Here is a 27,228-nt window from a genome sequence, read left to right as displayed (position 1 = left end):
TCAGTAGCGACCCCTCCCTCTGCCACCTCCTCCTCTTCCTCCTCTTCCTCCTCCCCCTCTTCCCCCTCCTCCTCCTCCCCCTCCTCCTCCTCCTCTTCCTCTCCCCCCTCCTCCTCTACCTCCCCCCCAGCCTCCGCGACCTCTCCCGCGACCTCCCCGGTCGCTGCTGAGGTGTCCGGCCGAGCGCCTCAGCTTTCTCCTCTCCTCGTGGTGCGCTTGCTCCGCCTGCTGCTGCTTCTGCTGCTGCTCCGACTGAGGAGGAATATATCGAAACCCCATATTCAGAACAAATAACTGACTTAATCTTGCTCAAGCAGTTCTTTTTGTATTCCTCATATAGAAAACGGTAGAGAAGTTTGCAGTCTAAACTCAAGGCTTACTAGGGCGCAATACAGGTGCGAGAGGCCAGCATGAAAGTCCATAAACAATGACACGGCTCACACACTGAAAAGTGAACATTGAGGCTCAAAAATGTTGTCTTTTACTGACAAAAAGTGCAAAAAGTCACATGGTGACAAAGTGACAGAGACTGGAGGTTTCGGTCGTCAGACCATCAACACCACCAACAGTGTGTTGATGATGAAATCTCTGCGATAGATTGTGGTATGGACTCCTTCAACATGAGATAGAATGATCTTTCAAATACTATTGGTGTAGAGACAGCAAGTGTTAATTTTGAACCACCATTTTGGTGGTGTACCTGCTTCACAAATCGGCTTCACTAGACGACATTCAGTGGAGTAATGCGGAACGTTTGATAGGAGAGAAAGGGGCGATGGAGCACGGAGGTGGACATTTTCCAAAGAATTTGGAAATCAAGACGACAAAATCTAAATTGAAAGCAAAAGAAGCAAAAACACACGGGAGCCACTCACCTTTCTGAGGGTGAAAGTGACCTGCTTGCTGCCTATAGCAGTGTCTGCCATGTTGCTGGTTCCAGAGTGCTGCTCCATCCTCAGACGCTCCTCCAGAGAAGCCCTGACAAACACAACATACTCCTTAGACCAGGGATACTCAACCTGTGGGCCACATTAGAGCATTGGCAAGGGGCCAGGGGCCGGTTGATAAAATTGACAACATTAATGATACTTGATAACGTCTCTCTTTACTTTGCTTTATGTCCATATAACGTATAAAAGGCAAGGGCAATATGCATTATTTTATTCAAATTTTATTCTGTCAATTACAATTTGTAATCAAAGTAATTTGCTACATTTTCTCTATTTTGAATAATTCTGTGCAATTAGCATCACTCCAATATTGGAGGATAAAGGTGGACTCTGGAACTCCTGGGCGAAGTATATTTTTTGCTAGGTAAGTTCTTTGTGTTCAGAAGTATACTCAGCTAAGCCCATCCATCTGAGCGCTTCCGTTGTCAGCTCTGCTTGATTCTGTCTTGTGTAGTCTCGTTTAGGAGCTTGTAAAATATATATATATATATATATATTTATAATTAATGTAGCAACATCTAAGGCCACTTTTCCACTAGCAAGGTGGAACCAGAACTTTCCAGAACCTGAACCTATTTTTTTAGTTCTGGGTTTGTTTCCACAGCGCGGTACGGCACGGTTTCAGACCAGGTTCTCAGAACCTTTTTTCGGCCCTGCTTTTGAGGTAGTACTAACACTGGAACCTATGGGCGGGGCCAGCAGCGCTGCTGCTCTCGATTGGTCGAGCTGAGGTGACAGCACCCTGAGCACTGAGGAGACCGGAGCGAGGAGAAGCGCACACAACACAACAGCGCACATTTTAAACTCCTAAGTGCGACACAGCGACAGCGGACACACAGAAAAATAACCTGGAAAAGCACACAGAAACACTATGGCCACGAGAGAGGGAGAGACAGAGCTTGTGTGTGCGTGAGGGAGAGAGAGAGAGCCATAAAGCTGTCGCGACGAGTTGTTTGCTTGCAGTTGTTGTTCTACACTACAGCAGCTAGGCTAACTGCAGATAGGGGTGTGTGTGCGTGTGTGTATGCGTGCGTGTGTCGTGTGTGTATGTGTTTGCGTGCGTGTATGTGTTTGCGTGTGAGTGCTCGCGCGCGAGAGCGCCATATGATCTATTCTAAATTGCCAGAACAGAATTTTCTTTCTTTTTCAGGGCAAGGCATTAGGCATATCATTAGGCTACTAGAAATGTGCTGTACACAATACTACACATTGGAAGAATTAAATTCGGGGTCATGCCTATGTTCCCTCAGCCCTAGTATGTTCTCCCATTTCAAAACAGACCCTATGTTCCCTCAGCCCTATGTTCCCTCAATCCGATAAGTGCAAGTGTAATAAATGTAATCGTGTAATAAGTATATTAGTGTAATAAGTATAATAGTGTAATAGTGTAAAAGAGTAATACAGACAGCATTTTTTTCCAATGAAATTGCCATTAGATGGTATACTATTTCCCCCCAAAACAGCTCCTCTCGTCTTTTTTACTCCTTATCTTTTTTCTCGTCTAGTCTTATTTTTCTCGTCTCGTTTCGTCTCGTCTTTTTTCTCTCATCTCGTCTTTTATTTCTCATCGCATTTTTTTTCTCGTCTCGTCCTTTTTTCTCGTCTCACCACGCATCAAGGAAGCAGGCACGACTGCAATTCATCTTAATGTCTTTTATCGGGTGCACGGTCTGGGAAGAACCTGTTAATACCAGCACTCACGGAACTGTCCTTAAAGGAACTTTATTGTTTTGATTTCCCAGAGTATAATTTTTCAGTTCCTTGTTCCTTGTATTTTACCTTCCTTGTCTGGTTAAATGTGGTAATGTGTAAAAAGGCTGAGTCACACTTGTTGTTCACAGCGCACACCTGACAAAAGATATGAAGACTTAACAGGTTCTTGAAAGTTCTGTGTTCTGGTTATATGGAAACAGAAGCAGAACTTGGTTCTGGAACTTCACAGGTTCCTGGTAGTTCTGGGATCTGGAAAGTTCTAGTTCTGGTTCTTGTTCCACCCCATAGTGGAAAAGAGGCCTAAATTGACACAGATGCTGTCCCGGACTGAAAGGTAAAAAATAATTAAAATACATATTGGTTGAAAAGGTCTAAACTATTGTAATGTTCTTATTTTAAATAATCAATTGTCAACATCCTATAGTTTCGCCCTTACTTCTGCAGCTTCTGCTTGTGGGCCACGTCGGCGAAGCTGCGGAACTCCTCGCCGGCCTTGATCTGGTAGAAGCGCGGCTCGTTGGCCGCCGCCGCGGCCGAGGCTCCGCCCCTGGCAGGAGGGGCGCGGCTCCCCAGCAGGACGGTGTCGCGGTCCGCCTTCCTCTGCTGCTGCCGCCGCTCGTAGTCCTCCTGGTGCAGCTGGCGCCGCTGCTCGCGCACCTCCTCCACCCAGGCCTTGTCGTCGTCGTCGTCAGAGCTCTCCTCCTCGGAGCTGGCTCGTCCCTCGGGCTCCGCCAACTCTTCAGCGGCCTGGACAACACACACACACACACACACACACACACACTATATTATCCCATTTAAACCCCGAGCTCCATTCTAAAAACGCCTGCTAAACCTAAGGTTTCTGAAAAACTTCAAATATTCAGTCAATCGAACTGAACTAAACAAATATTTATGATGTTTCCGAATGACGTGCGACCTGCACAGTGCACACACATGCTTACAGCTGTGCTCCTCCATGCATCGACCACTTCACCCATTGTCCTCACATTAAAGACAATAAAAAGAAAAAAAAGTGTGTTGGTTCACCTTCTGCGCGTCGTCAGCTTGCTGGGCGAGCAGTCGCAGCTTCTTCCGTCTCTTGTCGCCCACCTTGGACACGATGGGGTTGAGCAGGCGGAACTCCTCGCTCTGCTGGTCCACCTGGTAGTCGGGGTTCTCGAACATCATGTGGAAGCGGTCGTCGCCCAGGATGCTGGGGACGGCCTGCGGGGCGAGAGTGTGGTTTTTCGTACATTAGGGCCCTGGCCTATACATGATCATACTGTACATACTACAGCGTCACACAAAAGCATCAAAAGTAGCAGATCCACGAGGCTCGAAACGCTCGTCGATCTGCTACTTTTGCCGTTTTTTAATTTTAATCCGGAAAATGTACCAGTTTTGGACATATGAGGTTTCCAACCGACATGCGAAATCTGCCATTTTAACTTTGACAAAGTAAAAGATAATGGTTAAGTGGTTAATTGATTTGCTGATATAGAAAACACGAAAAAAAATATATAAAAAACATGTTTCTCGCTTATTCAATAAATGCAATGAGATGGAAGTAAATAAATAAAATTGATAGTTGCAGACCAAATGAGTTAAGCTGTCAAGTATATACAGTAGGTTCATAAGATCATGATAATGAGAATGTATGCAATAAAAGCTCACAGCTGTTAAGCTTGTAGATCGCCCTTATATACTGTAAGTATATGAAAGTATAAATCAGGCCATAAGTGGTTACGTTAGACGTACATTTTGAAGTCTACACACAAACACACACAACTGCAGACTTTCAACCGCCTCAGTTAAAAAACAAAAATCTTATGAAAGGTAGTCCCTACTCTCTCTAAATAGAAGCCTCTTTGAACACACGTCCTCACATGATGCCACAAGCGACACACACACACACACACACACACAAAATTGATTAGTTCGATTTGAACTATATCGATTTGGGCGTCCTTGGCATGAAAACGCTTGCTCTACAGTACATGTTCCTACCTTGCCCTTCTTCTTCCTCATGGCCAGCTCAGCTTCGGCGTCTCCCTGCTCCATCAGCTTGAGGGCCAGTTCCTTGTTCACCTTAGGCAGCGCCTGTGTGCGTCGGTCAGGAGAAAAGAGTGAGTTTGGACAATGGGGGTTCATTTTAAAGGGCACATTTTGACTCCGTTTCAGTCATAATCTTTAGTTTTAGTATGAATTGGTCATCTGAACTATATCTACAGTTCACTACTACTAATAATACATATACTATATACAGTTGATTTAGTCACCCAAAATGTATTTTGGCAGGCCTTGATGGGGACATAATACTTTTTGTGTGCCAAAAATAGCCAACCTAACACATTTGTATCAGCTATTTTCAGAGCGTGAAACCCACACAGAGCCAAACTAAATAACTTGTCATTACTAGTCACTCCAACATTTTAGTCTAGTTATAGTTGTAGTTGTATTCTTTGACGAAACGGTCAGTATATTTAGTCACAGTTTGTCAGTCACAGAGATTGTAACTTTTCCCACTCAAACAAATTGGCAATCGGAGCGGCAGTATTGCAGTACCACACTGTTGGGACGAAGGCAAAGCTCTCGGTCTACTGAGCAATCTTCGTTCCTACTCTCACACATTAACCCATTCTGACCTGAGATCAGATTCACACAAGGTTTCCACTGGACACACACTGGTCTGATTAACCCATTCTGACCTGAGATCAGATTCTAAAAATGTCAGTCGTTCTTTGATTTTTCAAAAAATAGCAGACCTACAAGCTCGTATCGCGCCACTCGGTGGCGCGATATGAGCTTGTAGATCTGCTATTTTTCAATAGCTAAAGCATAACATGATGCCAACACCAAAATGGGTGCCTGGTCAGAATGGGTTAAGTGTGGGTCATGACCGAAAGAATAAGATCGCGAATACAGGCGCCCGAAATGAGTTTTCTCCGACGGGTGGCTGGCATCTCCCTTAGAGATAGGGTGAGAAGTTCAGTCACGCGAGAGAGACTCGGAGTAGAGCCGCTGCTTCTTCGCCTGGAAAGGAGCCAGCTTAGGTGGTTCGGGCATCTGGTTAGGATGCCTCTCGAGTGTCTCCCGAGGTCCTCGATGCACGTCCCACTGGAAGGAGACCCCGGGGCAGGCCAAGGCGCAGTAGGAGGGATTACATCGACTCACTGGCCTTGGAACGCCTAGGGATCCACCAGGAGGAAGTTGCCCTGGAGAGGAATGTCTGGAGCTCTCTGGTGGAGCTGTTGCCCCCGCGATTCGACCACGGATAAGCGGTTAACCCATTCTGACCTGAGATCAGATTCATACGAGGTTTCCGCCGGACAAACACTGGGTCTGATGAACCCATTCTGACCTGAGTTCAGATTCTAAAAATGTCAGTCGCTCTTCGATTTCTCAAAAATAGCAGACCTGGCCCAGGCCGTAGCGTAACGGTCTGGGCACCGGACTGGTGATCCAGTCGCGGTGTGCCGCGGGTTCGACTCCCGAACCCGACACGGCCTTTACCGCATGTCATCCCCCCATCTCTCTCCCGTTTCCTGTCAGCCTACTATCTGTCCCTTAAAAAATCAATAAAAGGCGTAAGCCGCAAAAAAATATCTTAAAAAAAATAAAAAATAAATAGCAGACCTACAAGCTCGTATCGCGCCACTCGGTGGCGATATTTTTAAATAGCTAAAGCATGACATAATGCTGACACCAAAATGGGTGCCCGGTCAGAATGGGTTAAAGATAGATGGATGGAAAAAAAGTGGCTTATAATTGCAATAAGAACCAATACATATTCATTACAATGTGTGTCTGCCACCATCCCTCTTGAAAAATGCCATGGGACCCTAGAGATAGGAACAACGGTTATCTCGGTTTGAGACTGGAACTCCTCTATGAGCCAGCATCTTTTGACTAAATGCTAAACAAGGCATCACGCTATCTTCTGATATTGTATTACTTGCTGGCATACATTTCTGTTTCTCAACTACACCGTCAGTGTAACAGTAGGGGAACACAGTGGTGGGTGTGTGCCAGTAAGTAGAGGTTATGTCACAACCAAAAGAGCAAACTGTCCATTACTTAACATTTGATACAAAGCAGATTTGCATGTAGGGCAGTGGCTTTCAACCCTTTTCATATCAGGGTCCATTATTTATTCAGAATTTGAGCCACGGAAAACCATTTAGCCACGCAGACCAAAAACTAAAGAACACTTTGTTATCGTTGGATAAGATTTTGTCCACAATTCCATGCTGTATTGATGTCGGTACCATAGCAGAGATAACAGACTTTTATCAAAATAACAATTATTCTACATTCTATAATTGTGCAGACTTCTTGTAAATTAAGTTTAACAATAATTTAACTCTGTTGTGACTCCAGCACCTCACGTAAGTTTTTTCAGCAGATGAGCGGTGGTTCTTTTTACATTTCAACTGTGCGAGTGTGAGAAATGAAACCAAATGGACATTGTACACTTTTCAATAGTTAAAGATCTATACGGGTCCATTTGGTTACCATTGTCTCCATCATTGAGCTGGGGACCACCTGGAACACCCTCAAGGACCACTGGTGGTCCCCGGACCACTGGTTGAGAACAACGGATTCATAATATGAATCATATTATGTTATCACTGCATTAAATACACGTTATCAACCGTTATCAAGACGCTGGAATATGGCCAATATGGCCATACTGACGTTGTTTTCAGCGATGGTGCTCGGCTGTGTTCATTGGAGCTGCAGACATGTCGGGGGCATGGAAAGTAGGGGCCGGGGGACTAATATTTACTATTCTGTCCCCATCGGTAGGCACAGAATATAGTCAGCTCTAGTGGCCGTCGCAACGCTCGGCTCGGCGGTGCCTCACGTGGCTCAAGGCCACCAGAGACGACGCGCGCCCTCCGCCATGGTCACGGTCACGGTCACAAAAAGCAAGCGTGTCAGTAGTTTCACTTCTGCGTTGTGTCTGATTATCACATATTGGCTCTATTCCAAGCTTCTGATCACGGACATATTCTTGATTATAGGCTGATAACATTCGAAGCGGGTGTTGAGAACCAATGACCTAGGGAGATTCAAACCAGCTTGGGTACATTTGTAGTGTACAATTTGGAGTTTTGGGGGTATATTTAAATTTAGATGAAAGAAAACTTGATTTTCACTCAACGTTGAGAGTTGATTATCTTAAATGGACTGAGATTATATGACAGCTAGGGCAGGGCAATATGACGTCGAGGGCGATTATTTCAAACTTTGTCCTCGATTACAATGAATGAACTCAGGTTTTTGAAAATCCCATCAAATACATCTTCAAGCTCACAATGCATCGCTTTGCGTTTGAGCTTGTAGATTGGCTATTTTTTGCTATTTTTGTGCTCACTATTGCAGACAATACAACAAATGATAATACAGGTTTAAGTGGTTAATCAGACTAATCGATTTAGTCGATTAGCTGATATAGGCCTAAAGTATGACTTATTTTTTCAGTTTCAAGTAATGATTTAGATTTAGATGATTTAAATCTTCTCTTCTGGAGGTCCCTGGTGCAAAACCTTTTCAGATGTGGGTCCGTGGCCAGATATATATCAATTTGGGGGTCCTTGGCACGAAAAACAACTACTGATTTAGAAGGCATTATTTTGTAGAACTGGCCTCAGGTTTTAAAGTTGGTTATTGGTTCTAAACATGAGTTTGGATATATTTTCGGTTATTTGCCCAGTCCCAATAATAACGGCACAGGACATTCTCTTCATTGTCCCTCACCTTAATCTGAACCCTGTGGGCTCTGGACTCTTCAATCTTCTGACGGATCTTATCCTTGCGGTATTCCTCGTACTCAAAAGGATTCGCCATGGTTTTGACCTGCAGCCAAACAAAACAGTGCCGTCAAAGATGTTCAGAGGTTCTTTTCAAATGAGTCACCAGCAGCAGTAGTGCCTGCAACACTGAACTATTTTTAATTAATTGAGAAAAGGCATGATGTACTGTAGTAGTTAATAAATGCTAGATGAAAGGGAGTGTGTCGCACCTTGTGGTACAATCTCATGTCCATGAAGAAGCCATGCATGTAGGCTCTCAGCAGAGACGAACCCACCAGGTGAGTCAAACCTGACGACAAACCATGAACCCAAATTAAAGAAAGCATTCAAAGACAGGATAAAAAAATATATATACACTGTACTGTATCATATTTTCTTCGTCAATACTTGAGCTCAAGTGATTCTTACATGATGTAATAACGTTATTATAGGCACATAAAACACATCAGGGTGTGACACGTTTTGAGCTTGTAGATCTGCCATTTCCACTATTGTTGAAAATGTATGAGACGTGTGACAGGCCATGCCTGTCACAAGTATGGAAGGTCACAAGTAAGGAAGGAAAAGTAGCGTGAAGCGAGAAAAAGAGGTCATGAGAGCACGGCCTTCCATTAAAACATGTCAGTGTGTGTGTGTGTGTGCTGTAACTGGAAGGAGAGCCCTCGTGTTACCCAGGGAATCTCGACTCTTATCCACACCCGTGCGTTACATAACAGGGGCCGCAGCGCGCGCGCACACACAGACACACAGACACACACACACAGCTGCTGTAAATGGACTCCCTCCCCCCGTTCCCCTGACGAGAACCTCCTCCGCTTTTATTCCCCGCCAGCCAACCGCCTCTCTCCTCGTCATTTGATCTCTTTACTGCTGAGACTGCATTCCCATGTTCATTCAACCCTTGTACTGTCCACCCCCCCCCCACCACACACACACACACACACACACACACACACCCCTTACCTAAACCTCTCAAAACCTTCCCCTGGTCTCTACTTAGGCCGTCTAGCCGCCTGCGCTAACCCCAGAGGCGGCAAAAAAAGCGCTCAGACCGACCCCTGTTCATTCATTCTTTCCCGGCCCAAAAAAAGGAAGGAAAAAAAACTTCCGACCACGCACGTCATGGTCGGCCCCCCTGGAGAAGAGAAAGCCAAAAATCTGGCTCCCACCGTGCGAGCCAGGTTTCAAGTCTCTCTTTCCTCTCTCCATCCGTTATCACTGTCTGCTTAAATAAAAAGAAGAGATGGATAGACCGCCAGGCGGGGGCAATGCCTCGGAAAGACGAGGCAGTTTGTTGGCGGCGGCAGCGGGGGGGGGGGGGGGGGGGGACCGGGTCGCTCTTTTGAGACAGGATGGCATTCGTGAACAGACGGCGCATTAGGTGCTGCCGGGGTGCCTCACCCAGGTTTTCCAGGTCCCTGCGCGTGACAAACTTGTAGTCGTCGTAGACGGTGCTCTCTGGGTTCTCCTCCAACTCCTCCGTCAGGTTATCTAGGAAGGAACACCATCGAGGAGCGGGGCCTAGGGCCTGAAAAAACATAGAAACACACACACACACAAAACAAACAACTCAGTGTGAGGCCTGGCTGGCTCAGGTTTCAAGCCTAATTATGTAATCCGTCTGCCCCCGTCATGTTACAGAAAATACTGCGTTTCCCGCAGCCAAGATGAAGGAACTGAAACACAGTATTTCCAGACATCCATACAGCCGGCAACAATGGGATGGATAATCTACTGTAACGTTACGTGATAATGTTGATGTAAACTGTTAGCAGCAACACGGATGCATTTCACTCCAGTGTCCTGATCCTTATCTTCGGGGGTTAAGGGCTTGCCGTTCTTTGAAAGCCAGTTCCCACGGGCCGTCGGGCGGCCTTTACAAAGCCGTTCAGGGGAGGGAGCACCCGATCCAGGATCGGGATGGCGGTCTCATTTCTGATGATGTGGCAGGTTAAAAACTGGGCCAGAAGTCAGCTTCTTGAGCTGCTCCCCGCATAACAGTGGGGGGCATTGTATATAAGGAGAAAAAAAAAGGACGGGGAATTCTTAGAATGTCTGGATTTTTCTGTTTCTCGAAAAGTCCCAAAAAGGCCCCGCCTCTGTACGTTTATTATCGACGGGCTCGGACACCGAGAGCTCTGTTGGCCGTTCCCGCCCATGGAAAACCCACATGGATCGCCTCGGAACACAGCTGGTACAGTAACAATGAGCCACGGAATGCTAGTCCCCTCGCACACAATCCTCATGTTAGTTTGAGAAATTAGAGGACTTCTGCTGGAAAACTACACGTCTACCGATAACCCCATTATCAACATTTTTGGGGAGATAGATTTCCTAGTTAATCATTGATGAGACACATGACATACTGCACATGACGTTGCACAAACATTAAGTGCACTTCGGTTTAGTGGATTTCTGCCATCTTGCACTGTGCTCCCTGCCATTTATTAGCCAACTACTTTTAAATCAACGTCGTTTTCACACCTGACCTTTTAATTGTGTTGACAAAGTTATTTGTTTGCACTGTAAAGGCCCTCACACACCGGGAGTACATATTTCATGCCATCAAGTTAAACTGAAGTTTGTGTCATGATTACGTCCAAACAATACTATTATGTCACGCGAATATTACATGACAGTGTAGCAGTGGTTCTCAAGTTTCCAAACAATACTATTATGTCACGCAAATATTATGTGACAGTATAGCAGTGGTTCTCAAGTTTCCAAACAATACTATTATGTCACGCAATTATTACGTGACAGTGTAGCAGTCTCAAGTGTTTTAATTTCAAGGACCCCCATAACTCTTGAGTGTACAGTTGGAACCAAATGGACCCTTACAGGTCAATTTGGTTACATTTGCACACTCAAGAGTTAAGGCCTCTTCATACTCCAGTTTTGGGTGATAAGGTGACCGGTTACTAAAAACAAAAGAGAGATGTGTTTGGGTGAGCGGTGAGTCACTTACAACCGCATGTTGTAGTTTACGGTAGTCACCTTATCACCTAAAACTGCAGTATGAAGGCCTTTACACACCCGAAAGGCATCAATTGGACCCTCGGCCTAAAGGAACCATGAGGGTACCTGGACCACACTTTTGAGACCCACTGTAGTGTTTCCAGTGAGACCAGAATGGAACAGAGCCTTCATTCGTATCATTGGTAGGACCTGTGAAGGACCTGTGCATAGAACCTAGTATTTGTCATGAAACAAAAGTGAATAAAAGCATCAACGTGTATGAAAGGGGCACGCTACAGTACAAAGTATTTCACAGAGATGTTCAAGTAGTAAGTACATACAGCAAAGCTGCCATAGAGCCATCTAGTTTGGCTTAAACAAAGCTACTTTGAAAACGTAACTCAAAACTGCTTTGAAGAAGAAAAATCATAATACAGAAAAGTCACATGGCAGCACAAATGCAGGGAACTAGGCTGGGGTTCAAGACATTCCCTGGTGATGTGGTTGCTGTGTGAGCGAGCACATGCACTACAAAGGTTAAGTGATTTAAGCGTGTTCTGTGGCTGCCTGACAAATGCATTGCCCGGGCATGTCTTCTGAGTAAATGCATTGCCCGGGCATGTCTTCACAGTAAATGCATTGCCCGGGCATGTCTTCACAGTTGGGCTCCAATTATATATTTTTTCTTAGCCTTCTGTCTAATAGAATAATAATAGTTTTTTGGTACATTTGTTTTAGTTTCAACAAACGTAAAAGTGTATTGTATTTTTAGAAAAGTCTCCTGTGGACAGGTGGTGTAAATTGTGTAAAACACACTGTAAACTAATTGTACAACTGTGCAATAAGCAATGTAATTGTCATATCCATATCAAATAAAGAAACATAATCAATGAATATTATTAAGCCCTTTTTAATACTTTGTTATACAGTGTCGCACAAAAATAGCCAATGTACAAGCTCACTTGTTTCAAACTTTGGATCTGCCATTTTTAAAATGGGGTTTTTGCGATTAACTATTGCACCCCTACTTCACAGTAAAAAGGCCATGTCTGAGCATGCCTTCACAGTGGATGTAAACAAAAATAATAACTGAGTGGTGCAGGCTGTGTGTGTGTGTACTGTAATCTGTACTCAACAGCTGTACTGTAGACCTTTAGGCTGCTCAACAGTGCCATTTTGGGTCACCCAGCAGTATTGCAAATTTATTTGCAGCTGTCCGTACTCAAACCGACATACATAGACGCATACATACGTACATATAGAGAGACATACATACATATAGACATGCGGCCAGTTTTGGAGCGGTTAGGCACCGCTCCAAAAACATTGGTGGGGCTGGTCAAAGGCAATGGTTAACGACTTGAACCCCAGCATCCATATTCTGGGTGGGGGACATTCACCAAATAAAGCCGTTCTACAAACTTACATCGCGGCACATTGTGACTTGTTGTATTTGGAGATTTTGTGTAGCTGTAGACGACAAATATGCGGTCCAAGTAGAGTTGTAACTCAAGTAAGTTTCACTAAGACTAGAGGTTTAAGTGTGTTACAAATATGGAAGAAAAGAAAATCATCCCTTTCATGGCCCAAAATGTACAGGATGTATGTCAGAATTTAACTACAAACCAAATTGCAAATGAAAATATAAGCTGAACAATCAGCAAGCTACTGCGTTAATGTAGTTCAACTGTTAGTTTGTTTACATTACAGGTAACTAGACCTGTACGTGCCCGTCGGCTATACGGCTACTGGCCTACTTGAGAACGATGCAACTTGGGAACCTAATAATAACCAGTCAACTTGTCATAGCACCCGTTTTAACTGTCTGTGTCCCACATGGAGATGGAGATCTCTGTATCTGCCTGTGTCTGAAGAGGGCAAATTGAATGACGGTGAAAAGGTGACTGGTTAGGTAGGCTAATCAATTGTCAGGTGTGGGGTTGCCCCCTGTGGGGGTGTGGAATGTGTGTGTCGGTGGGGCAAACGATTCTCGAGTTACGTGCATTAAAACCATACACAGTACACACACTCACGCATGCAAAGACATGGTGCATTTATAGTAGGATAACACTACTTATGGGTGATTTTCAAATTTGACAGCCCATTGCATCCTAGCTCTGGTCCATCCATAGCCTTCTACTGCTTCAGTATAAGGCTATGGGACTTTCGGTTTTGAATCTCAAATCGAAATCAGACCAGCCTCTCCTCTTTAGGGTAAATAAAAAGAACGTTTTTGCTACTCACCAAAACAAAGGCGGGTTGTGTCATTAGAACTACTTTTTGGCCAAAAGGGAATTTTGCTTCCACCGGGAAAAAAATACTTTTAGTTACTCCAATGCGCCCTCTACCGATATTGCCCAGAGAACTGCCTCATAGAGATTATTTTTCCTCTGGTGAAAATAAAACCCTTTCTGGCCAAAAAGTAGCGTTTATACGTGTGGTGGGGGGCTCAGAGTGCATCCACTAAGGAAAGTAGGCTTTCTAATGACACAACCCGCCTATTTTTTGGTGAGTAGCAAAAACTTTTTTTATTTACGCTATTTTTATTTACGCTTATTTACGAGGAGAGGCTGGTCTGATTTCGATTTGAGATTTAAAACTGAAAGTCCCGTAGCCTTATACCGAAGCAGTAGAAGGCTATGGATGGACCAGAGCTAATTGCATCCTATGATTGCATTAAACGGAGTTACAACGATTTTAAGGCGTTCATACTCCAGTTTTAGGGGATAAGGTGACCACCGAAACGGCGGTTAGTAATAACAGAGATGTGTTTGGGTGAGCGTGAGTTGGTTACCATCGCGGCGTGACGTCATGTTGTAGTTTTGGGTGGTCACCTTACCACCTAAACTGGAGTATGAATAGGCCTCAAGGCTTCCAGGGTCGACAAAAATTACTGATATACTGTACCAAGCTCACAACGTGTCCATTACATTCCATGCTTTATGAGCTTGTATATCTGTTAATTTCTGTTCCATCACAGTATAAATCTGGATTGTACCAGTCATCCATCTACAGTACATGGTTCTCCATCTCTCTCAGTCTGAGGCCAAAGTCCAATAGAACCCAATGTAAAAACGTATGAAGTGTAAGATGTGCCTAGTGCCTTGATGGTGCGTGCTGGAAGGACACATTAAAGATAATAGTTAAGTCAAGACAAGTTTTAACTCAGACCTAGAGCCACCCAAAGGGTATAGGTTTAGGAAAATTACATGGAAATTTGGGTCTGAACGCAGGCGACATGGTAGTTTTGCAATCAGCACCGCGCTAGTATCCAGTGAATGCCAGGATTATTGTTAACTCCTCAGAAATGAAAGGAAAAAAACTTTGACGACTCCCTAAGCCAGACGAGGACATTCTAAATCCAGCCTTAGCGTGCCTTTCATATCTGAAACGAAGGCGTTTACCCCAAACAACGTCTAGCTGACTGTGTACACAGGTCTGTCTCCAAGGAACATGTGAGACAAGGGCAGATCCCTGAAGACGACAGGGTCCCCGAACACAATGTTGCGCTAAGATCGAACACATCGTTTGTGCCACGTGTGACAGATGCCAGTGTCACGTGAAATAATCAAACTACCAATCATTTCCATCGATTACTTTGATGATTAATACATGAAACGTAACAGAAATAATAATAACCACTTACACACTTTACACTAAACAGGCCCTAAAAACCCTCCGTTTAATGGCTGTACATTTGTGCGTTGACGTTCATTATGAAAGTGTACCGATTTGATTTTGGAGTAAACACGATCAAATTTAAAACCCAGGATATACACCAAAAAAAGCATAATATAACACTTTGTCCAGCAGCGTGGTCCGGCAACACATAATATAGTCTGTCTGTGAATTTGAACTTAATACTGTGTTTCAGACATGGTCCACGGTCCTCTGTAAACATACTGCATTTCACATCAGTAGCTTTTTGATACTAATCATGAAAAGTCACTGATTTTATTTGTATGTCCCTGTCTGGAATGAATCAGTATGATATCCATGAACATTTCCCATCAGTGCCGTTTGGTTTTGACTTTTGAGACACTTTAGATTTTCTAGCTCTCCTGAATGGGGGAAGCAAGCAGGGGCTCAGGGGTTATTGTTGTAGCCTACATTAACCAGTACCACTTCAGCCCAATTTTATACAACGCTACACATTGAAGTTTTTCATGTCAAGGACCCCCAAATTGACACTAATTAGTCCACGGACCCCCATTTGAAGAGATATGCCAGGGAGCCCAATAAGATAAGATTTTTATGGCTCTAGCAGTGATTTTCAACCCGTTTCATTTCAAGGACGCCCAGTTTGACATGCATTCGGCTACGGACCCCCATTTGCTCCCTCAAGGACCCCTGGGGGTCCCCGGGCCCCACTTTGGGAACCCATGGGCTAGGGCATTTTCTCTCTTTAGAATCAGAACTCACCGGGATGTAGAACGTGTTCATTTTGGGGTCTTCCATTGCAGTGAAAAGCATACCTGTGAATGAGACAGGAAGCAAAACAAAGTCAGGAAGGATATTAATACGGTCTAGTCTAAAATGGACCGTAGTTCCGTTCCATCTGTTCCATTTCCAGTCGCATAAAGTTAGTATAGGCGAAGCGGGAAATATGACACGAGCCACCTGTTGAAAAGTCGGCTGATGTTTTGTAGTGTCTGATAAGACGGTCGACACAGCCAGCCGCTCTCACAGGAAGCAGGCCATTATGTGGATGTCCTATTTTGGTGTGCGTCTGTCTCTCACACTCTCACACACTCGCACACACACACGCACACGCACACGCACACACACACACACACACACACACACACACACACACACACACGCACACGCACACGCACACACACACACACACACGCACACGCACACGCTAGCCCTTTGTGAGTTTGTGAAACCTTTAGAGTTTTCTAAATTGTTCTATATTTATGCAAAGAAAAAAAAAACAAGCAGTGGTACTCAAACATCAATCAAAAATTGTGCATACAGTATGGAACCAAATGGACCAGCTAATCGCCCAAACAAAATAAGGATGAAAATTGCAGCAGGTGAACCAATAAAGAGAACGGGAATTACCAGGGCTCGCGTCGTGATTCTGCATACCAAAATGACACATTTTGTTGTTTTGACCCTGTTCAGTGTTCACCACCTCTTGCACGAATCAATAACACACACACACACAGGACAGGATAAGTCACAAAAGGTGGGCAGAACAACAATGGGGTTCCAACCATAGACATAAATACGTAGACGCCTCATTAGGCATTGGGCCACATGTCAGCACCGCCCCAACATTATGCAGGGCAGCATGCCATACCACCATTCCACTGCAAGAAATATGCCTGAGCTGTATACACGATTTATAGCCATTGCCGTTATGGTCCATGTAAGATACCAAAGTATCTATAACAGCTACATGTCTGGAAAAGAAATGAACAAAGGTAATTTACCTGCAACTTGAATGGAAGTAATCTACCAGCAACCTGAACAAAAGAGTAACTTTCCTGCCCTGATTACATAATACTCAAGTATGACACGTAAACTTCTACATAGGATCCAATTCCATGTTCCATGTAATAATTTCAAAAGGTAATAAAAGAATTATCGCAAAGAACCTTCACAGCTTCAAGCACGTGAATAAACCAATGAACAGCAACAAAAGTTATACGTTGTTTGAGGACAGATATTTATTTAAAGAACATTTCAGATGTTGTTCTCTTAAATCTTTAGTTACACCCTTTTCTTCCCACAAAAAAAGATGTCCATTATTAGGCCAACAACACAAATGTCTAAAAACTCTACTAAATCAAATGGCTATAAAAGTTTAGAAAACACACACAAAGCTAGATTAGCCACATTACTTTGGAAGCATGTGACGGTTTGTGTAAACAGCCACTTCAGTATTTAAAACAAGCTACTGTACATGAACCAAGTGAACCAAAGAACCCAAGAAACACCATGAAAGGAAGCTGAAGTCTGCTGTTAAGTTGGCGCCACCCAGAGGTAGAGGTGCGTATTTGAACACTACCCAGGCACAAGCAAGCAGATGGTTTGTGGTGTTTGAACTCACCTGAGTTGGGGTATACGCACACGTCATTGATATTACTCTGAGGCTCAATGGAGGAGAACGCTTTGCCCTGAAATAATAGAAATAAAGTATCATTGACGTGTAAAATGCATCAACCTCAGGTAGAAACATTTACATACAGGACATTATGGTGACTTATGTCTAGGATGTTGCACAATCTTTAGCAGAACAAGTCCAGACAACATTTTGCTGCTTGTATGAGTACCGGTACTAGACAAGTGGTTCCCAAACTGTTTCATGTCAAGGACCCCCAAATTGACACTAATGAGCCCACAGACCCCTATTTGAAGAGATAATGCCAGGGACCCCCATAAGAGAAGATTTCTCAACCATTTTCATTTCAAGCACCCCCCCCAGTTTGACATGCATTAGTCTGTCAAACTGGGGGCATTTTGACAGACTAAAATGCCCCGATTACATTAAATGGCATTTTGCCATTTAACGGCATTTCTATCTCTGAGACCCCTGAGTTACAGACCCATAAGGGTCCATTTGGTTCCAAACTATCATTTAGAACATCCTCAAGGACCCCACTTTGGGAGCCAGTGCTATAGACTGCTGACACATAATAAATAAAATCATCTTGATTTGATTCCAGAGTCTTACAGTGTCTTTGTGCCACATCTTGAGGATCTTGGCGTCGGCGGAGAGGACGAGGTCCATCTGCTCGTTGAAGTTGATGGACTTGATTGGGAGGTTGTAGTAGTGGTCTTTGACCAGTACAGGCCGGTTGGAGCGCAGGTCGTAGAGCAGAATCTGCGGGCCGGCATGACAGACAACATTAACTCCAGAGGAATTCAAGTCAAACGGAGCTTTGTTGGCATAGGTTTACAACTTTACATTGCCAAAGCAAGTGTCAAAATATATGAAAAACTGTTGAAAATGGGGAAAGGTATATACAGTTGAAGGGGGTACAGCATTGTGTAAACTGAGCTATGTCACATTGCGTCGTTATGTACACGGTATAACGCTTTTCTGAAACAAATGGCAATATTTTGCAGTCACTTTAGGACAAATGGCAGCATTTAAATATGACTATTTAAATAGTATAAAAAAGCCTCAGATTTAAGATGCGTTTAAATGTAGCATCTGTTTACATGTGCAGTAGTTCTTGTGGTATACTTGGTACAGATATTAGTCTTTAGGGTGGTTGTATTCCATTGTCTAACCTTTCATCGCAATAGTTCACAAATCCTCAGGTTCACAGATCGAATTCAGGGTTACGTTACCCAGTTAACGAGAATTATATGGATTCAAGCTAAATAAACGAGAAATATGTATGACGAGAAGACACGCTAGCTTCTATGGAATCCAATTGACTGACATCGGCCGTGGCACCTGAGAACCTTCATCCATGCAATGAAGATGGCGAAGGTGAAAGCTCCTTGGCTTACCTGTCCCGTGTTGGTGCCCACTGCCATGAGGAGCGAGTTGTTAAACTTGAGAGCGGTGACCGACGGCAGACCTTGAACCCTATGGACGTACAAACAATCAGAAACAACCGATCCACTAACGGCAGCTCTTATCAAAATGAGAATGGGAAGAAATAAGGAAAATGTGACAGCATCTTCATCACATGCCATCTTAAATACATGCAGTCAGGTACATGACACAATGTGTCACACTGTTTAGGTATCAGAATCATATTTCTGGGAATACTGATCATTCTTATGATTCATTTGAAAGATTATTGTTTTTTTTTACTTAAATGTTTTTTTTTTTCACCCAGTGTCAATTATCTAATGTAATCCTGGGCACTACACTTCCTCTGCCCACCTGGGGATGGCAGCGGAGTGAGCATGAGGAGTTCAAGCTGCTTCGTTTCACCTGACAGGGGGGAGTTTCCCTGTCCGGACGTAGCGCATTGGAGGAAAACATTATTCCGACCAGTTCCTTTCCCTCATACAAGTGCCACGGCTGGCCAGGGGGAGGTAGTTTAGAGACCAGGATTACTGCATGTTTTTTTTGTGAGGGTACCTACCCTAGGGGACACGGGGAGAACATGCAAACTCCACACAGAAAGGCTCTTTCGCCAACCCCGACCTCGGGTATGGGTGAAAGTTCATTGTATGTAAACCATTTAAACTCCATATGGTTGACTGGAGTACCTTAGGGCTCTATACTAATTTATAAAAACACAAACAAGCAAGTCTAGTAGGTTTTCTGTGAAGAGCCGTTAAACAAAGCATTTCTATTGTTTAGTAAGGACAATACAAATATAGGAGGGGGGGGAAGACTGCCTCCGTGTCTGTGGATCCATAAAACAAATTGGTATCGCATTACATCTGTGTGACTGGGCTGGCACTTACTCTGTTCCCTCCGTCACGCTGTTCAGGGCACAGTCCAGCATGCCCACTCGATTCCGGACGCGAGGGTCCCAGCATTCTACCCTTCCCTGAGCAGCAGACAGAACACAGAGGGGGAAAGATCAGGCATGTACACAGCACGTGCGGGCACACAGACGTGTGGGGGTGCCATAGGGGCCTGGCACGGAAACGGACACTGCTGACGGAAAAGTATTATTATCACCGTGTCTGTCTGTTGCTGGTGTTCTTTTAACCCATTGAGACCCGAGGGCGATTCTACAAAATGCTTTCTAGAGCAGTCGTAATTAAACATTCGTGCCAAGGACCCCGAAATTCGTAAATTTGGCAGCGCAAATATGTTTTGTGCCAGGGACCCCCAGAAGGAAAGATTTGTGTTAAAAAAGGCAGATGTACAAGCTTGTGCCATATGCTGTGAGCTTGTAGATCTGCTATTTTTGAATAGCCAATGCTAAAATCTAAGACGACACAAGAAGCTTTCAAGGTTTTAGTGGGTTAAAAGCTGGTTCTAGTTCTCACCTCTATAGTACCTGTAGCAAACAGGTGATGCACAGGGTTGATGTCACAGCAATTGTGCTCTCTGGCAGACAAGAGAAAGAAGGGAAACACATTAACTTTAGTAATCATTTCAAACTAGCTAACCAGGTCATTATTCCCAGCCACCATTGACTGTAATAAATTAACAGAGTTCGTGTTGATCAAACAGTAGACCATAAAGCTTTTCAGTTCAGTTCAGTTTTAGTATGTGATTGTTTGGCTATGGAACCAACAAAATAGTTCTGTTTTAATCATTTATACCACACTATTCGTGTCAAACTTTTAGCATGAAATTTATAATTTCACCAAGGGCATCATTTTTCTTAAAGTACTTTCCAGATTTCCACTACACTTTGTGAAAACAGGGTATTAGAGGATGTAGCCTACCGTTTATAAATGTTCTACAGTTCAGTCAGAGGGATTACCGGCACTCTCAGAAATGTCCTTCAAGTACATTTTCCATTGGCACGGGTGGCAAGCATAACAACCACATTATATATTCATCTTTGTGGAGATGAAGATTTACATACACGCCTTCCATATTTCTTTCTACTTTGCACCTGAAGGGAGGTACACAGTCCTGATAAAAGAGTGCAGGATACAATGGGGAAACTAAAATATCCAGCCAACTTGAGGCAAGACATTCTCACACGTCGTTGAGTCCTTTTAGAAGCACTGAGAAAACTGTTGCGCCTTTCTTTGTCCTTTTTGTCTTCAAACTTGACTACGGTAGCGGTGGTCTCAAAAACATAAGGGAAACTTTGACAGGAAAAGACTCGCTCACCGTATAGACCGATTCACAGAGGGGTGCCCTGGGCGTGGCCATTACTGAGGTGTAATCCATGGAGCAGGTGCTCCGTAGGCCAGGTGTAGCTAATCAGTGCTGCTGCACTCAATGGTACACCTCAGTAATGGCCGCACCCAGGAAACCCTCTGTGAATCGGTCTATAGAAAAAGAAGTAAAACTCCTTAGACTGAGACTTAGAAAAATATTTTCTCTTTTATTTTATCATGCTCTGTGCTCATGGTGCAATTAAAAAGCAAACGTTTCGTCAGTGCTATGTAGCACGGCACTGACGAAGGTCTGAGGACCGAAACGTTTGCTTTTAGACAAATTAAAAATGAAAATAAAGCACCAAAATCATGGCACCACCTTAGGTCTTCACCATGGAGGAAAAAAACCACATAATGCATGACTTACGCAGCATCTGTCTTGAGGGAGTTAAGGAAGCGCCCTTGCTCCAGGTTCAGTCTGTAGATCTCAGAGCTGAGGATGACATGGGAGGCGTTTGTGTTATATGAATGCAACACACATGCAGCGCTCTAAGCTCCACAGAACAAATGTGCAAATGTTGTGAGCTGATCATTAATACATTAATCATCATCGTCAATTCATCATGAATAAATGTGCTCTAAAAGGTGCACTTCGATTTGGATGGTTAGAGTGGTGAAATTACATACATATTCAATGAAAGTATATATATATATATATATATATATATATTCAGGTCTGAATGCAGCTTCAGAATTGAACCCTCCCAACTATTAGGAGCAGTGCTCAGCCAGAGAGCAGCACCTGTACTCAGTGTACTGGTGGCTAGAGATTGACCGATGACAGATTTTTAGGTCAGAATCAGACCAGAAAGACGTTATTGTCATTTGTCACGCCTTGAAAAAATGCTTTCAAAAGAGTGAAATACATTCGGGACACATCGGCTGCATAATATTGTTGATACCGATGTCTTCAAAACAGTGAAATAATGACCGATATATCGGCCAAGCCAATTCATCAGTAAGGCTCTACTGGGGACCAGCCAAGAAGACCAGTGCCTTGCACAAGGGCACTAGCAAGAGTTATGTCCTTAACGTGCTCATGGGGAGAAAATGATACAAACTCTACATAGAAAAGCCCTAGGCCGCTTTGAATCCAGGACCTTCTTGCTGTGTGAGGTACACTGTCAAATCCTGCATTTGTCATTCAACTCTCATGAGTGTACAAATGGAATCAAATGGACCCGTCCTGTACAATCGCCACAGAAAACTGTGACAACACTTACCCGTCCATTTTGTACACTCTCAGGAATTTAATGAACACTTAGGATTTTGGTGTGTAACCATGCTACTCTCCCAAAGGCTAATGCATTAATCTTATCTCAAATGATTGCAGTAAACACATGCTCACCTGCTGCCTACAAAGTAGAGGTCACAGGATGCATAGTGATAGGAAAAGTCCCGTCCAGCCTTGGGAATACGGGTCTTGTAATATTTTCCGTGCTGGGAGTGGAACTCTACAGTCCGGTCACAATGGAGGAACACCAGCTATAGACAAAAAAAAACATCACCACTCAAACACAATCAAATAGAAGTTGACATTTCAGATATTATTGTAGTGGCTTTGTTATAAATCTGGAAAATATAATAAACAAAAACGTATCACGCACAAGGAGCAAGTTCATTCTAAATGCTGACATCAAGCAGGGCCCTGTTGACTAACCTTGGAGTAGTCATCAGACAGTATGTCAAAGGCCACAACTGCAAAGAAGCAAAAACATTATGTATTGTAAAAGTGTTCGTGATTAGCTGAAGGTGTGTAGTAGGTCTGTCACAATTATTACATCTTAGTCAAATCGCATTATTTTGTTGAAAATTTTCATAGAATAAGAACAATCTGAAATACTACATAGGTCGAGTTTTGCTAAGCATTCCCTGGGCTGTGGTTGTAAGCTTGTAGATCGGCCATTTCCGCATTTTAATAAATGTTGAAATGGAAAATTATTAAATGTCAGCAATTTGTCGTATCTGCCCTGTGGAATACAAATCCTAAAAGCCAAACAGCAATACATTATATATTCACATGTTTCAATGTTGCCAAACACACAAAGACAACCTAAATGTCTCTGCTGTCAGGAAGAAACCACCTAACTCCAAAATGTTAATTTTGCAGGAAATAAAGAAAACATATTTTTAAAACAAAGCAATACCGCCTCATCAAAGTTGGTGTTTTGACTTTATATATTGTCAATTAATTGGATGAGATGGGTCCAATCCAATGGAGTTAAGAGTTTTTTCCAAAGTGCTTTTTACTACTTTTCATTGGTTCAATATTTGAGTGCCACAATTTTTTTATTTTTCCAGTTTTTCATGTGTCTATGAGGTGACAGTACTTCATTAGACACCCTGGAGTCGTTTTTATGTGCAATGGTGTATTAACTTTGTATTTTGGGTTTCTTCCTGGAGGCTGAACCCTTGACAGTCAAACGGGCCAATGAAATAAACAGTAATGTAGTGACATCACATTATCAGACCCTCCCCTAACCCCTCCCTCTTTATCATAAAACTACAGCTGTGGGTGCGGCTTCAGTTCAGGTGGATCACCACCCATCACCACCCACCAGGCAAACCAGGCATACTTTATGAACTGGTGGGTGTGTCCACATAAAAGCATGATTTTAACAAATACTGTACACTTTTTGGAAAAAGTTCTTCCTTCTTTTATTATAATAATACCTGATGATCATGTTTTAGGGTGGACAAAAATTCGTGGCACTCCATCTTTAACCAACACACAGACGTAAAGGGTGTTCAATAGCACTGATTTATGCAAAAACAAAAATGGAGTTAGGTGGTTTCCTCCCGACAGCAACGATATTGTAATCGTGACAGCCCCAAGTTGTCAAGCTGCTGGGTTGCTCTCTATAACCTACCATCAGCATCCAGGCAGCGCTCAAACTTTTGAGACAGCTGGTAGGCGTCGTAGCAGCGAACCCTTGGTTTGTATGTGCCTGGAATTGATGAAAGTAAAAAGAAAGATGTAGATGAGCCAGTGAGGCAGTTTTTGATTGATAATTGTATTAGACAATAAAATGCAAACAGTATAGGGGGTACAGTCAAGCACAAATGGTCCAAAAAGGTAGCACCGAAGAAAGACCTTGCAGTCTTGTTTCTATTCGGGTCCTATACATTCATTCAAAACACAAGGATGACATCAGCAATGATATATCTCCAAAATAATTAAATCTGGGTACATGCTGGAATAGAAATAAATTGTGAAAACAAAGGGGGGGTAAAGAGGTGGGGCAATCACATTCTCTCCCTTTGCCCTGATGACAGTAACCGATTAATTTTCAGAACTTTTTTAAAGGAAAGTATTCCACACGAGTGGCAGTGCTGTGGAAGGTGGATTTACCAATATTTGTTCTAAAAATGGGTGGCACCAGATCATTATTCACACTCCCTCTAGTGTTATGTCTGTGTGAATTGCTCACCTTTTTGAGGTAATCAGTCAAGTAACTAGGGAGTCGGGACTAAGCGCATGGATGGCAGAGCTGTATTTACAATCTTGAATGCTAGTCCCATTTTCAGTTGCTTGTCTGTCTTCTACCCTGAACCTATGCTATCAAATTGCATTGCATAAAAGGGTGGGTCGTCATGTCCCACCTTTTAACCACCTAAACCCTATGTGGCTGACGGGAGAGGCGGAGACCCTCAGCACTCTATGCTAGGGTCTTATTTTCCGTTTCCCATTTCCAGCTAAAGCTTTCCATGCAGCACGGATGCTGGAGTTCATATTGATGTGGTGAAACGTTAAAGGTTAATGCAAGCCTGGTAGAATAAATAAACACATCCAGCATTGATTAATTAAATTTCTAACTCCAAGTGTGTATACCCTCAGTCAAATTAAAGCTGAAAAATGGAATTAACCCATTTAGACCCGATGATGATTCTACAAATAATGTTTTCAGTCATTCTCAAACATTTTCATGTCAACGACCCCCAAGATTATCTGCATTTGGCCGCCAACCCCCATCTGAAAATATGTTGTTCCAGGGATCTCCCCAGGAGCAACGATTTGAGTTAAAAACGTTCGCTCTGAAAGAATATATATTCAAAGATTTGCACCACATTTTCACGATTTAAAAAAAATAGCAGATCTGCAAGCTCATAGCACGGCATTCGGTGCATTGTATGTATTGTCAAGAGGAAGGTGTGAGACAATACAAATGCATTTACAGCCGTTATCAAAGCAAACCTGGGCTTCCATAACACCTCGACAGTGACCAAGGCTGATCACCTCCATGCCACGCCCCATTGATTAAATAATTTGTTCAAAAGTAGCCCAGACTGCATACATTAATATACTTTTCAGATGGTCGACATTTCTCGTTTAAAAAATATATATTTTTAGTGGTCTCATAAAATATTCTAATTTGTTGAGATTGGGATTTTCATGAGCTGTACGCCATAATCATCAAGATTAAAACAAATAAAGTTAGAAATACTTAACTTTATGTACAATTAATTGAGAATATATGAAAGTTTCAATTTTGGAATTATATTAGGGGGGGGGGGGGAAATCACTTTTACACAATATTCTAATTCATTAAGATGGAGCTATATATATATATATATATATATATATTATTATTATTTTTTTTTTATTTTTTCAAAAGAAATGTCAAATTGAAATAGCAGATGTACAAGCTCACAGCTCAGCTCACACTGTGAGCTTGTAGATCTGTTATTTTTGATTAGCCAACACAGAATTGAACCCAGATCTCCCAATCTCAGAGCTGACACTCTTCTCTACCCTCAAAGCCACTGAGCTGGTTTTGTCAGACCCTGACCGGTTCAACATAGGTCCTATGTTGTATAATGGTACCACTACCTCACCTGCACAGAGGATGTACTGTCCATCCCTGGACACTTTGATAGAAGTGCACACAGTGGGCATCTCAAAGTTTTGGAGGAGCTCGATCCTGCGCTGGATGTCTGAAGTAAAATAAAAAAAAAGAACAAACATAAAATGAAATGATCTATAGTGATCTCACGATGGCTGGCACATGACAATTTAACTGAAAGTCACTCACCGTCATCGCTCTTTTGCAACTGTCTCCTCTTCCGATCCGAGAGCCACTGCGTGATCAAATAACAGCATGGTTAAAGCAAAGACTGTACTGCTTCAGAATGTGATGATGTTTTCCAGAGGCTATCTGGCTAACGTTAAGATAAGATATATATCTGAGGCAAATCTGCGGGACTCTTACCTCTGGGAGAGATTTACCATAGCTTAAATTGTAGATCTTCACATCATTCACACTAGATATCTGCATTTTAAAAGATGTTGCGGAGTGTGTCACACATAACACACTAAATCACCACCACCCGGCTAGCTTTATGCCCACGTTGTTACACTTACACACTGGAGCAAAAACAAAACAGGAAGTACGTTGAGCTTTCCCAAATAGCTCCGTGTAGAACATCCTCTGCACATTGGTTCCTGTTGAAGCCTGGTTGTTTTTGTTTTCCTCTGCTTTGTCATTGATAAAGTTTATTTTTGCGGATTTGGTCATGACAGTTACAATGTTTCTTAGCTATGACATCATCAGACACTATGACGTAGAATTCTCCATTCATTGTCAATGGGAATTTAATGTGGACCCTGTTGTAAACAAGTGTAATGCTTAATTGGGTCGTCCACTCACAGTTAACAGTCTTTGTATTGAGTTTGTGCTTGAAATGTACTGTAAATTCTGCAAACTGTTAATAAATATTTCAATCAATCAAAATGTTTGTGTCATTCATTCATTCAAATCTTTATTTATTCTCAAAAGACATAGAGGTCACCCTCATTTGCACTGTCGTCGAGATGCAACTCATCGAGTGATGTAGCACCGTAGCACGCATGTTTAAAAACAGTTGCACACTTGGGGGTAAGTCTGCAATCAAAGATTGAAATTGACCCTATATTATGGGAGAACAGATCGTTAATTTAAGCTGGGTCATTCCACCCACCCTTTTTCCCTCACTGTATATGTTTCTTTTCCCTTTTTACCTCCCCTATGATGATTTCCTGTTTTGACTAT

The 27,228-nt window shown here is 43.0% G+C and overlaps 1 protein-coding gene across 1 annotated transcript; it reads right to left on the bottom strand.

Moving 5' to 3' along the window:
* Nucleotides 1–26,556, bottom strand: nol10 (nucleolar protein 10; the record flags this gene model as incomplete). The annotated part of the gene is made up of 21 exons (XM_083791717.1): nucleotides 26,410–26,556; nucleotides 26,233–26,278; nucleotides 26,036–26,134; nucleotides 24,070–24,147; nucleotides 22,860–22,897; nucleotides 22,548–22,684; nucleotides 21,567–21,632; nucleotides 20,348–20,408; nucleotides 19,814–19,899; nucleotides 18,899–18,977; nucleotides 18,111–18,260; nucleotides 17,487–17,553; nucleotides 15,845–15,897; nucleotides 9,866–9,992; nucleotides 8,674–8,753; nucleotides 8,409–8,507; nucleotides 4,653–4,745; nucleotides 3,693–3,869; nucleotides 3,100–3,410; nucleotides 876–978; nucleotides 1–252 (listed from the first exon to the last, which is right to left on the bottom strand). Exons 1-21 carry the CDS (start codon nucleotides 26,473–26,475, stop codon nucleotides 1–3), a joined length of 2,268 nt encoding a protein of 755 aa, XP_083647843.1. The 5' UTR covers nucleotides 26,476–26,556.
* Nucleotides 26,557–27,228: the final 672 nt, after the last annotated feature.

Source organism: Protomyctophum parallelum (assembly GCF_964188405.1).
Source record: "Protomyctophum parallelum genome assembly, chromosome: 20".
NCBI lineage: Eukaryota > Metazoa > Chordata > Actinopteri > Myctophiformes > Myctophidae > Protomyctophum > Protomyctophum parallelum.
This window is presented reverse-complemented; position numbering and strand designations above follow the sequence as displayed.